At 40.6% G+C, this 13,906-nt stretch overlaps 1 protein-coding gene across 5 annotated transcripts in view; it reads left to right on the forward strand.

Moving 5' to 3' along the window:
* Positions 1 to 818: 818 nt before the first annotated feature.
* The window catches only part of elavl4 (ELAV like neuron-specific RNA binding protein 4), an 83,279-nt gene continuing 70,191 nt past the window's right edge, over positions 819 to 13,906 (forward strand). For 2 of the 5 annotated variants that reach the window (XM_057355980.1, XM_057355979.1), the window contains exons 1-2: positions 819 to 1,389; positions 1,946 to 2,074. In XM_057355980.1, the coding sequence (XP_057211963.1) occupies positions 1,342 to 1,389; positions 1,946 to 2,074 (177 nt within the window). In that variant the 5' untranslated portion in view covers positions 819 to 1,341. The remainder of the gene's footprint in view (positions 1,390 to 1,945; positions 2,075 to 13,906) is intronic. The other 3 variants (XM_057355977.1, XM_057355978.1, XM_057355981.1) reach the window with 3 other exon arrangements.

The following is a 13,906-nucleotide window of genomic DNA, read 5'->3' on the forward strand; positions in this document are numbered from 1 at the left end:
TTTTATTATATTCTAACTTTTGAAACTATGTCTGATGAATCATACTGTAACAATTAGATTTTAACACAATCCAATGCAACATAATGTTAAAACACAAAAATCTGCCATATCCAATTTTCTAATCAGGCTTTATACGTATCTTAGTGCTTGCAAAACCAAACTAGAACCTAAAAAGACATTCTAAGCAAGTTTTCCCATTACTTCTACCAAACTGGTTCAATGTTAATGTCATTGTTGCTATAATCATGTTTAAAATATATTACATAAATTGTTTTGATATTTTGACTTTTAAATGTCCAAATATGTGTTGGGGCCACTGTATAGCAATCAATCTAAAGCACTGAAAATTTTTGCAAAAATAAATGTCAGTATCTCAAATATTCTTCTAATCTAGAACGATACGCTGACATCTCAACAGGTTTTTTTTCAGGCAATGTGCCACTGGTCAAAGTTTTCTTAATGCTATTGGTCTATAAATCAGCCATGTTCTGTCCCATACATCAAATGCGTGCGTCGTGAGGCGATGGCGGCGAGGGGGGATGCGAGAGAGGGGAGAATGGAGGTGAGCGAGTGCCAAGCCGATCATGTGTTCCCCGCGAGCTGTAGAAGAGCCGTGAAGCCAAACGAAGAAGAAAAGATGAGCCAGGAAAGGCAGATGTGACTGTGTCATGTCTGTTACGAATAGTCTTCCCACCTTGTGGATACACAGTGAACTGTAGCTGCAGGAAAGCGTGCTCGAGAAAAAGAGTGATGGAGAGAGAGAGGATGGAGGGTGGGGTGGGGGAGGAAGGAGAGAGAGAGAGAGAGAGAGGGGGGGGGAGAGCAAGAAAGGAGAGAGAAAGGGTGAGGGATGGAGAGAGACTGAGAGAGGGAGAGAGAGAGAGGAGTTTAAACTAAGAGCTATGTTTTGGGACGGACTAATCTGCTACAGAGCAGTGTGAGGATCGGAACGCATTGTGTGAGCGAGTGTGTGGAGGACAGATAAGGAACGAAGCCCGGCAGACCGACTGCTTGTTTTAATGTGCTGACTCTGGGGAGCTAAAAAAAATTGACTCTTCTGTCGTATGCCGTGAGCCAGGGCACTAGCGCCACATTTAACAGAGGTGCACCAGAAAACAGAGCGCAAGAGAGGAGAAAATACATCCAACCAGACAGCACATATAGAGGATTTCTCCTTCCTTTTCTTCTTTTTTTTTAATCTGTTCATTTTTCTTTCTTTTTTTCTCGGGACTGACTCCCATTTCCTGTAGAGCAAAAGGAGCCGTACAGCTACGAGAACACACATAAAAAACCAACACAAAAAACGAGACGGGCGACAAGAAACAAACCACCAACAACAAGATGTTTGAAATCAGCCGAACACTGAACGCTGCTTTGTTGAGCAATGAGGTAAAGGAATTGGATATTTCTTCTTCAGTCACCTCACTTCTCTAAGTGTGTGTTCATTATTCCGTCATGTGTGACATACGTTTCTGTGCGTTTTATCAATGTGCCCGTGCTTCAAATGTTGTCAGAGGTTTAAATGAACGTGCAGGGATCGAGCGTTTAGGTCCAGTTAAGGGATTTGCTAGCTAAAGGCAGAACCTCTCCGCTCTCTGGGCGTACTGTAATGGATGAGAGACCAGACTCGCTCTCTCTCCTTCTCCCACGCACAATCATTTCATTTTCTCATTTACTCAAAGCAAGATAGCTGTAACTGCTGAGCTTGCTTGATGACTTGCCCATCTGGGGCTCACACCTACTGCGTGCGTGTTCGTGTGTGTGTGTGTGTGTGTGTGTGTGTGTGTGCGTGTGTGCGTGTGTGTGTGTGTAGCATGAATGTAAACGTAAGCACACGCTCTCTATCGCTGTGGCAGTGTAGCCTTCCACTTCTTGCTGTGTATTTCTTTAGCACCCTGGCTAGAATTCTGTTCTTTTCTTCCTGTTTCCCTGTAAACACGCGCAGTGTCTGAAGATGATGGTAAGGTGTTCACAGAACTCGGCAGTAGCCCAGGCGGAAGGCTCATTCCCAGGCATGGGCTCGCTGCTTTTCCCCCGAGATCCATCAAGCCAACTGGGGGCCAGGGAGCTGGGGGTAAGAGGATAGACAGCACTGTGATAGATAAATGAAAGAGAATATAGACGAGAAGAACAACAGCACGGTTGATAACGAATAGTAACTTCATATAGGTGAATGTTTGCAGCCCTAAGGGCCAATGTTTTCATGCCTCATTGTGTGATGATGCGGCCACCTGCTTTGACTAGATCTTTCTATCAGTTAAAGAGATAGATCGAGAGAGGAAAAGCAGGTTGTCTAAGTGCATGGTTTGTGCGTTCTCGCTCGAAATGTGTTTGTGCGGCTAGATGTGTACTGATGCTTGAAATTGAAAGTGTGGCGCGTGTATGTGCATGTCTATTCTTGAAGTCATTTTAGTGTTTTGAAGTTGAGTAGGAACAGGTTTAAATATTTGTATGATTGTGTTAGGAATTTCCACGACTTTCTGAATAATTGTGTCTCGGTGTACTGCGCTGTTTTAGCACAAACGTGTTACGTCAAAGGCGTGATAGTGCTCTAATGTGAATCGTGTTCCTTATAATACACAGTCTGTAACAAAATCTCACTGTGTAGGTGGCTTTATTGCATTTACACTATTGGAAACATTTTGAAGACATCAAACGACATTTTATTCTTCCGTTTATACTTGGCTGTGATATTCTATATTATAACATACTATATGAAATTTAGACACTCCCGCAACACTAAATACTGTATTAGCGGTATAGAAAATTGTTGGATGGTTATATTAGATTTTTCAGACCTTTCCCTTATACCACATGATGAATAATACATTCATTCTATACGGCAAAAGCACTATGTTTTGTCTTATGTCTGAAACAATGACATTGCATACACATCCTGACGTTCCCATTCAGTTATTTCTAATCTTCTACGACAGTCTTGGAGGGTAGAGAGATGACTGTATGGGAAAGCCTTGGCTGGCTGACTCGCTGGCTGGTGCTTTAAGCACCGGTCGGTTAAGAATAAATCCCCGACTTGGTGCATTAAATCGACACGAAACTGTGGGTGTCTAATCTGTGATGGGCTCTCGTTCCTCGTCTCCACAAAACAGGATCAGCCTGCCTGCCTGGAGCCGCACCACATTCTCACACAAATCAGACTCGCAGTGACAGCACAGGAGCTCCTCTGCCAGTGCACAAACACACACACATAAACCAAGTGTACGTACACACTGCGATCGCATGCAGATGGGTGTTCATAGGCAGAGACAGCAGATTTTTAAACCCTTCCTCGCAACCTTTCTGAGGTGCGTATGTGTTTCTCTTAAAATCCCTGGCAGCTCAGGGATTTCGAAACGTTTTGATTATTCATCCTGGTGAGCTCGGAGAAGATAACGAGAAACGAGGCATGTAGAGTCACAACCACAATACTTTAATTTGAACTACAAAATGGTTCAACGAAAATCTGGGATACAGCAATCAGTTACTATTTGGCCTAGCAACGTACAAAGGCTCTGCGGCAAATTAATCAGAATTTATGTGACACTAATCATTAACTATGCGAAATGTTATTCTGACTAGTTTTTTCTATTTTACTTTACCACACTGGCACAGCTCTGATTGATTTTACAACGTAGCTTGTTTTTTGAAGATGGCTGGATCTTCTCTTTCACTCTTAGGAGAATGTGAATGTTTTAATGTTCTATGTTTTCCCATTTAATGTTAAATATATAAATCAATTACAATTCTTGAAATGTCACATTTTAGGTGCTATGATTTTTTTATTTCACCGGTCATTATACAATATGTGTAATTATTTGCATTGTATTTCGTTTTATTGTATTTAGCATTGCGTTTTATGTTTTGGAAATACACCTTGTTGTATTCCATTATTGTTATATTTGAATAGCCAAAGAAAATTTGCTGTTTTTTAAGTAAACATTTTCTTGTTTCTCTGCTGGACTGTTTCTGCTCTTCAAAATCTGCATTTGTGACTCGCATTCATCCGTAAATACACAACTCGCATTTCAGATTGTAATTAACCAGGTTAAACCAGAGCATCGTTACAATGATTAATGGTGCCTTCATTAACTGAAGCCAGATCATTTGCATACATTAAATCATTGTACAGACAAGAGGTAGAGGTCTGTCTGTGTATACCTTTTTTTGTGTGAGGACGATTTTGTTGTCCTGTCGAGTTGTTTTATTTCAACGTGCATTAGGTTTCTCCCAGACATCTTGAAGAGGAAATGACTAGAACGTTCCATTTAGATGCAGCTTTTTCAATTATTCTTCTATACGCACAGTACGCAATATATCGCAATAATGACTGCCTTTTATGATTAAGGAAATAAATGAAGCAAATGAAAACACAAATGTAGATCCGTGCACGTTTTTTTTTAAAACATCAACCTATAAAAGTCGAGCATAATAATTAAATGCAATAGACCACATATATACCTAATCTTATCTAAGAGCTTTAACATTTACCAATAAAAAATCTGGAAAATATGTTTTTGAATTAGGGAAAAAACACTTATTTCGCTAAGGTAGCCAACAATTCCAGCATATCGTAGTTGTGTTTGATTTAGGTATCACACCCTGTGCCAAACACTCTCAGGGGTTCTCAAACATCCAAAGACATTGAACTGATTTCTAATCACGGTTAATAACCAGAGTGTTTTTTTAATTAAGCGTGACACATTGCCACTCCAGATACTGCGCTAAGCAGAATACGGTGTGATTTCCAAATATAGTACATTTTATAACATTCAGCACAAATGATGAAAGGCTCTGAAACACCACGAAAAGCACAATCACGAGACAAACTGCACATTCCGTCAAAAACACGTCTGTAAGGTTACGGTTATTAATCCAAACACAGATGCAAATTTGTTACTGATTGGAGATGCCACGCACACTCCAGCAGTCCACGGGTTACAGCTGCTCTAGCGTGTCACGAACGGCTGCCTGTTGGTTTCCAACTTCATTTTGGACCGTTTTTTTGAAGGTTACGTTCGCTCCTGAATTCGTTAGAGGGAGCCGAGAAACAAACCGAGACGAGGGGGAGAGGAAAAGGAATTGAGGAGCGATTGGCAAATGTCTGTTGGCAGTATGAGAGATAGGCAGGGTCATCTCTATTTCACAACAATGATTAGCTCTGCCCATCTGCTGGCTCGACGGGCTCCTCCTGCTGTGATTGCAGTGTTCTCTGTTCAATGTAGCCCTGGAAATTAGTTCATTTGTGCTGCTCAACCTCAGCCTAACTGTACTGAGAACAGGTGCTGCATTCTACCCCCGCACAAAGCCGTAGCGTGTGTGTAAGCGTGTGCGTGAATCCTGCACAAGAGCAGCCGAGCAGCGAGTGAAGCAGACTCATCAACTGTGAAAAGACTCACATCTCACAACACAATAGCGCTAGATTGCAGTGGATCAACTTCCTGTTCAGAAATAAGAACCCTTTTCTCCTTCTAGTAGCACGTCTCTCCCTTGCCGAGTTATTAGCCTTCACCTCAGAATACCGACGTCAATACCTTTTTACCTCTGTGTATATTTAGCTTGGCACAAAAGCTACCGTGTTAAGCCAAATATGACACCAGCATTTTATTCTCGTTGCTGAGAATTTTGAATGTTTCCTGTCAATATTCTGTCTCGATTTCATTTCCAAAGCTTCCGTAAAGGACAGAGCGTAATTCTCTGCCCGGAGCCCTGCGGCTTTATCATCTGTAGCATTGGGGGCCGCCGCTATTATCAGGGCGCTTCGCCATTTTGAAAGAAGGGGTGCAACATTGAGCTATTTAATCTGCAGGTCACTCGGCGGTCACACGCATACACGTAAACGCCATTCATCAGAAAATTAGCCACCTCGTGCCGCTGAAACTCGTGTGCGTGCATGTGTAAATGACATAAGTGCAGAAGCACCGAATGATGTACCGTGCACTAGAGATGCAGGACCACCTGTTTTTAATAGACATACGCCAAATGTTGCACAGGACACCGTCCAAATATTTCTTGAGCATTATGGTGATGGTCTGTGCTCATATATATTGTCAATAGCTGTGATATTAAGTGGAACCGAGCAACACATTTGCAAATTCTACGAAAAACGGAAGTGGGAGAAATCTGATGAAATACAATAAAAGCAGTGATTGTCTGTTTTCAACAAAATAATGGCCCATGGAAAGATTTTGAGATCAAAATGCACAATAAAGTACAGCCAATGCTAGCTGAGGAGGCCATTTTCCTTACACAATGGGTAAGGAAAGGTCAGTAAGCTAACTAACAAACCAAAAAGCAATTTTTCCTAATTTAGGTTCAAATTCTTGAAACCTATGTAACATGTTATGCAAAGGTTTTCTGTTAACATACTATTCTGTTGTGTGCTGTAAGATTTTCTTGAATCATTTTAAGAATACGTTTCTAATAAATACTACAATGCAAGAACAGGAGAATACATTCAGAATCGTTGTGTCTGTTTAACATGCCGCGATCATGGCTTGGTCGTGTACTGCATTTGGGTGGAACTAAAGGGCCAGCCTGAGCTACAATACACAGGGGACGTTCTATGTATCATGTGTAAGGAAGTATTAGCTCAAGCAATCTGGCTTCAGAGAATATCGCCTGGAGTTTTATGTCTGAGGCATTAGCATGTTAAGCTGGGAAAAACAGCAAGAATGTGTATTAAGAAACAATGTAATGAAATCAACAATTAAACAGCTGCAAGCACATTAAATAACGGAAGGTTTTCCACATAAACATGCAATCTTGAGAATTCTCTGATCACATGTCTGTAGTCTGTAGAATATACTGTGTGTTTGTATGTAGTGTGGGTCAAAATAGACAGTAAAGCCTAGTGATGCACGATATTGGATTTTTGCCAATATCCGATATGCCGATAATTTCCACCTCAATTAAGCCGATAGCCGATGCCGATACAGATATATGCTGTCTAGCCACCGGGCGTTTTTACGCAGCTAAAAGCGCCAGGCGCTGGACAGCGTTTTTTCAACCAAGGTGCTTTGGTCGCAATTATAAGCTGCATGGGAAAAAAATAAGCGCCAGCACTGAGCCCGTGGAAAAAAACAAGGGAGAATAGGGGGCATTTGCTTCACAAATAGCTGATGAAGGTCGAGATGGCGACTTTTTAGATGAGTTATTAAATTTGTGGTGTTGAAGGAGTGTCTTTGTCTCCTCCTCGTAAGACTGATGCCTTGCAGTGGTTGCAATCAGCAACTTTGACATCAGTCTGACTTACTGTAAAATATTCCCACTCTGCCGACATGCTCGCTGTAGCACTCACAAAACATGCAAATTGACGTATGCGCATATTAATCAACACAGCTTCCTATCGGCGAGGCATATCGGCGTTATTTTCTTTATCGGGCCGATGCCGATAATTAATTTATAAGCCATTATCTGCCGATAATATCGTGCATCCCTAGTAAAACCACAATCACCTAAACTAGTGCGTGTTTATGTGTACCTATGCACACGATACAATGTGTACATATGCACAAAAAAACAACACAAAAATAATGCACACACATACACGCTTCCGGACGCTGGTGCATGAGGAAGAGATTTACCGTAAATGAAAAAACGCTCCGCTGGGGGCCATCACCACTGAGGCGAGGAGCAGGTGTCTCCAGCCAGGCAGAGAGAGAACCAGGGCAGCCTGCCTCAGCTGAGTGTTAGCCCCACCAGAGCTCCCCTCGCCTGGGAGGACAGGTGACATTTGGCCCCTATGCCTATGTAGTGGAAGACTGTCCCTCCAGGGACCTCAGACTCAGTGCTGAATCTCTGTGTCGCTACTGAAAGGTTTGATTTTCTCACTGCCTTTACTTTTTGATGATTTCACATGGACTGGGTGTTGATGAAGAGTAAGGCAGATTGGAGCTCTTTGAAAAGCAAGCTAAAAAAAGTCAGAAAAGACAGGGGTCAGCATGAGTGATACAGGCACCATGACCTGGAAGTAAAAAGCCTGTGATTTCAGCGGCAGGGGGGCGATGAGGGTCCCCGAAGAAAAACAATCTCACCTACCTCTCTCCACGTACAGAATAAAGGTCTTCGTTTGGAGTTTCAGGACTGTGATTTCTGTAGGGAAAATGAACATCAAAACAGAGGATTGGGTGAACAGCGAAAGCTTTGTGTTTCAAGTCAGACTATATAAGTAGAGCCATAAAAAGATACAAAAGAAAAGAAAAAGCAGGAAAGGCAAAAAAAATTACAAAGGAAGAGTAATTTCCACGGCTGAGCCAGCACTACACTGCGTTACTGAGAATGCAAACTAAACCTCGCTAGATTTTCGTAAGCAGAAATAGTTCATGTTTATTTCAACAATAGTGCTATTGTACTCTTCCTGAAACAGAAATAGGGATTTTAATGATTCAGTTCTCTCAAACACATTTATGGGTATTACAGGAATGACGACGGAGTGGTTTTAAAAAAGAAATGTCGAGTGCTTACGCAGGAACGTGTGTTAAGTGCACGAATGCTCGCTTGTCTGGTTTACCCTGCTTTCCTTAAGTACTGTAATTAATGGTTTTGTTAATTGAACAGGAATTGCGAAGGCGCTGTAGTGTAAAAAGCTGCGACGGTAATTCATCGATTTCACTCTCTTCGTTCTCTCTTTTATTTTGCATGCATGTTACTTCTACATCTCAAACACACCCCCGAAAGCAACATCGCTTGATGAGTTATACAAGCTACTATCATTTTGCTGTAATCTTCTAAGATGAACATGATTCGTAGCCCATTTCTTCTTCACACCGAGAACATAAACACACTGACCACTCAGAGAAGAGATTATCCATCTTTAAATCCAACCAAAACGAGCTGCCATTCTAGGAAAAGAAACTGCATTTCTTTCAAACACGCTCGATCCAAAACGTTGGATTATATGTTAAACGCACTCGGAAAGCAGTCACACTCAGACTGGTTGTTATTAAAGAAGTCCAATCATCCATCAGAATTGGGCGGCCATTTTATAGTAGGATTAGCCGCGTTGCTATGACACGCGGGCTGTTTTTAAAGTGATAAATGTGCTCTCTGCCTGAATGATAGCCTGTGCCCAAGAGCTGACACGTTGACGAACGGTGCTGTTTCCTCGAATTGATAGTTTCTGAGCCCATACATTTCATTGATTCGTTAATTGTTCGGGGGAGTTGGAGGCGCCTGACTGTCATGAATAAATGATGGATGCCTGGCATGTGTGCATTACTGAGGAAGACCTTTGAGGCGTGGTGTTGCTTCCTCTGAGACGCCAACCGTCCTCTTCACAGCCCTGAGGAGCCGCTGGTCCCCGTTAGTTTCCCCTTGCATTAATAATGCATTTGCTCTAACAGCAGTGTTCAGCATTAAATGCTCTGCCATGAAGCCTGTTCAAAAACATCAATACAAACTCACTGAAATAACCCAATTTCAAGCGGAGTGGAAAAAAGAAGTTACATATGCTAATTGCTTCTTAAGGCATTCCTTCTGTCTACAACTAGCGGCACTTGTATCTTTTTCTCTCTGTGAATCTATTTCTCCCTCCCTTCTCGCTCCGGTTCTGGCTAAGTAAGGCACCGTGCATTCTGGGAGAAAGACAGCGAGGATGGAGGGAGTGGCGCAGAAATACTGACGTTGCTTTTCCCAGGGCTCAGAAAGACAAGGTGATGGAGTATCTACAAACAAGGAAAGATAGGTGGGGGAACAGGAGGAAAGAGGGAAGGAAAGAAGAGAGATCGATGGTACATTTCTGTTCGATTTTACCCCAGAGATATGAGTTGTGCCTATAATAACAATGAGGCAAAATTGACTTACTTTTCCAGATAACTCATAGCAGTTGTTGAATCAAATTATGTTGGTGCAGCTTCATTTCAGGAAAGAAAGCAAAAGGCTACATTACTATTAGTAATCTGTAATTGTAATCTAATATCTGTAATGGGGCGTCATTACCTTATTTTTGTGGAGTCAATCTAGTTAGGCAGCTTAGAAGTTCCTGAAATTAGATGACACAATTTTTATTTCATACTTTTATCCAAAGTGACTTACGGTGCATTCAAGCTATACATTTTATCATTATGTGGGAATCCTGGGAATCGTACCCAGACCTTTAAAAGCATAAAGCAAGTTAAACATGAATTCTAACATCATTTTTAATTCAATAATATCGTTTGCTGTTCTGTGCAATGAAAACTAATCAAAAAGCCACATTCATCTCGTGGTTGCTCTAAGCAAAAGTAGGCCTGGTCAGCGCAGTAAACATTGCCCCCTCCTCTTTAAAGGGAAGCACTGATTAAAGACCAGGCCAGATGGACCACAGCGGTCCTCCTCATCATGATCGAGAGCTCCAACTGCGATCAAACACAGCAAAGGCCACCCTACAGCCAACCGTCATACGACTCGATCTCCACCAACTACGTAACACGCAAATGAGATGGAGAGAATCGGCAGTGATGTTAATGATCAGAAAGAAGCTGGAGTGTCTCAATGTCACCTTTGTTCAAAACAGGCCGTGAGAAGAGCCTCCCACTGGGTTCCAGATCTGCTCAAAGATTCACCAACACATTTATCTGATTTCCCTCCAAAATAACGAGTCTTTAATGCGTTAAATAATGTTAAATAAAAGCTTTCACTTTTATTAAAGTGCCACTAAAATATGCATCATTTTTTGGTATCACTTTATTCTGTTTTTGTTCTTTTGATTGTAATATTACTTTATTAACACTGAAAATCTACAGTGTCAAATATTAGTGACCGTTTCTTCTTTTGTATTTTATTCATGTATGATCTTAGTAGTTCCTCTGCAAAAACAATTGGAGTTAAATCACAACACAAAGATTCCATAAAACTTGATTTTAGACAGGTTTACAGGTTAACATGGCGCGCTGAGCCTGAGCTCAGCAGCCTGACATATGCAGTGCTGCCTGGCGGTAAAGCCGGCAAAAGAGTTGATGTGGTGTCGAGGTTCTCTTTTGAGAAGGGAACGGGAACAGGAATTGGACTAGGTGATACTCATATCCTCTGACAGAAAGAGATATTTGCTATATAGGAACAAAAACTACCCCCCCCCCACTCCCAAAACGAATGAGAATTGTGACAATTGGGATATGTCAAATAAAAAATAATTTCACTAAAAGAAATATTTGTCTTTCATCCAATCAAAATTGAACAGAGACAGCATTTCAGGAAATCTCAGGATTGTTTTCTATGTAAAATTTAGGTTACAAAAATCTCTTGCAAAGGAATGTTATTTTAAAACAAAACACAAAAGCACAAGTTACACAAGTCATGTGTTTTCATCATTGACATGCAATGCTTGGTGTGCACACTTTAAGTATTGTCCTTCTAGCAGTCTACTATGTAACATAAAATGGCGAACATTCAAAATTTTTACACAAGGTACCAAATGAGATGTGCAATTTTTAACACAATTGAGCCGACAGCTTGCAAGGGATCTACACTTCGGTGTCTTTAAATAACCTGCTATTATTCAAGGTGAAAATTGAGACAATATAAATGCTCCATCTCACTGAAAGATTTTGCCTGCTTGAAACAATTATCACCATGCCTGATGCATGTTTTAACGTGTTCCGCTCTCAGAATAGATGCGTACTGGAAACCGAAGTGAATGTGTAGGATGCATATGGAGGAAATCGATACCATTGACGGGACGCTGATGGAGCATGAGTAACACACTCATCCAAGTAGAGTGTAGGTTTGAAATATTTGACAAACAAGAGTCTTTGGATTTGTGCTGATGGCCCGGTGAAGGAGTCAGGTGGTGTGTGTGTTTGCAATCAGGGAGGGATGGGGCACGTAAGGTTCTGAGTAATTAATCAGATTGAGGGCTGAAATGAGGCAGTGTGAAAAGAGGCTGGGGCTAAGCATTTGTGTGTTTGTGTGTGTGTATTTGTGTTAGAGGCCAGGCTGGTGGGATGCTCTAATTGGAGCTAAGCGGCCGCAGAGGATCAGAGGTACTCCAGAAACAAAGGAGTACAGGCAGAGAGAGAGAGAGAGAGAGAGAGAGAGAGAGAGAGAGAGAGAGAGAGAGAGAGAGAGAGAGAGAGAGAGAGAGAGAGAGAGAGAGAGAGAGAGAGAGAGAGAGAGAGAGAGAGAGAGAGAGAGAGAGAGAGAGAGAGAGAGAGAGAGGTTAGTGTACTGGGTGTGTGCACGTGTATCTGAGTGACTGAACAAAAACTAAAGTGACATTTTACATGCTCAGCTCACAAAGACTTTGACCAAACCTCTTACTGCATCAAAATCACAAACATCTAAACACAATATGTGAGAAATCATAAATTCTACATAAATTTAATAAAAGGACTGCATGTTTTGGCATAAATATAGATAAAAAATGTGTATTCTGGGAATGTTTTAAATTTCATCTTATGATGGCACTCAACAAAATACAATCCACTTTATACCGAATGTGTCCGAGATAAAGACATGAGTGAAGACATTTTCAAAGCACAGCAAAATCATCAGTGTTAAAAAAAGTCAAATTAACACTCACAGTGTATAATCCGCACTGTTTGCCGAGCATATAAAAGACCATTTTACAGGATGAAAAGAAATCAATTAGCCTTGTTGCTTTTAGCTCGTTACTCAATTCACATGCTGCTTCACTTTTAATGGCTTTTTGACAGCTGATAAATTATGCGATTTACATTAGCTGGCCCGTAATAAAACCGTTCCAACAGTGGTCAGAACAGCCATGCTTTAGTTCAACAATACCTGCATAAAAAGCCTATTTGGCAAAATGGCTGACGTACAATGCAAGTGGGTTGGAGGACAAATGACTGTCTTATATAAAATGATGCTATCTTAGTTTAACTGCGTTTACCTGCTGTTCAGTTTTCTGAGAGGCTTATCCAACGCATGATGACTAAATGGAAGTCATTTATGTGTATATACACGCACACTTTTCTGCCATAGTAAAGATCCCTGAGGTCACTTCCTCCCACTCAAAACCTCCATGTATTCTTGGCCAAACCACCCACCACAGACCTCATGCCTGTCTAATCCCTAAGACCCCTCCCTCCATCTGTCCCCACCCAGCCCAGGAGCGAACAGAGAAAACAGAGGGTCACAAGCATCCTCTGAGTCATACTGGACGCGTTCCCTCATCCTGCATGTCTACTGCTGCTGTATACGGCTACGATTCAAAACACTTTCTCATATGGAAGAATTAGATAGATACAAGAGAAATACAAATATATTGCAAGTGGTCCCTAGTGAAAATTAAATATACTAAAATGTATTTGAAATACATTTATTTCATGCTACGTATACTGCAAATCCATTTACATCTTATGTACTTAATGAAAATACACCGCGATTGTATTTGTGGTATACTAAATTGGTACAACTAATTTTGTACTTAATATACTTTAATTGTGCAGAAATAGTGCTGAAGTCCAACTAAAGATACATTTAAGTGTATTTGATTGTGCTAAAGTTGAACTATTGCAAGTATGCTTCAGGTACACTTTAAATATATTGCATTGAAAGATTGATTTTATTTTAAAAATCAGAAAATCCTTATCAAAAGGGACATTAAAACACATTTTTATTTAAGCACAGGCTTAACATGAAGAAATGTGCATTGTGTTTAAATAGTTCTCCAAATAATGTTTAATTATAATTTTATATCAGTAAGTAATATGTTAATAATCAGTAAGTAATATGTTAAAGTCAGTTAATATGTTAATACATTTAAACTATACTTAGCATGAAATAAATGCATTTTAAATGAATTGTTTTTTTATTAGGGGTTCTTACAAATAATATAGATATTATATAATAATATGGTCATATGTAAACAATATATATATATATACAGTATATGTGTATATGTATATACTGTATATATATGTGTGTTTGTGTGTATATATAGTATTTGATCCCCGAGCAAAACATAACT

This window comes from Triplophysa rosa, linkage group LG17 (genome assembly GCF_024868665.1).
Source record: "Triplophysa rosa linkage group LG17, Trosa_1v2, whole genome shotgun sequence".
Lineage (NCBI taxonomy): Eukaryota > Metazoa > Chordata > Actinopteri > Cypriniformes > Nemacheilidae > Triplophysa > Triplophysa rosa.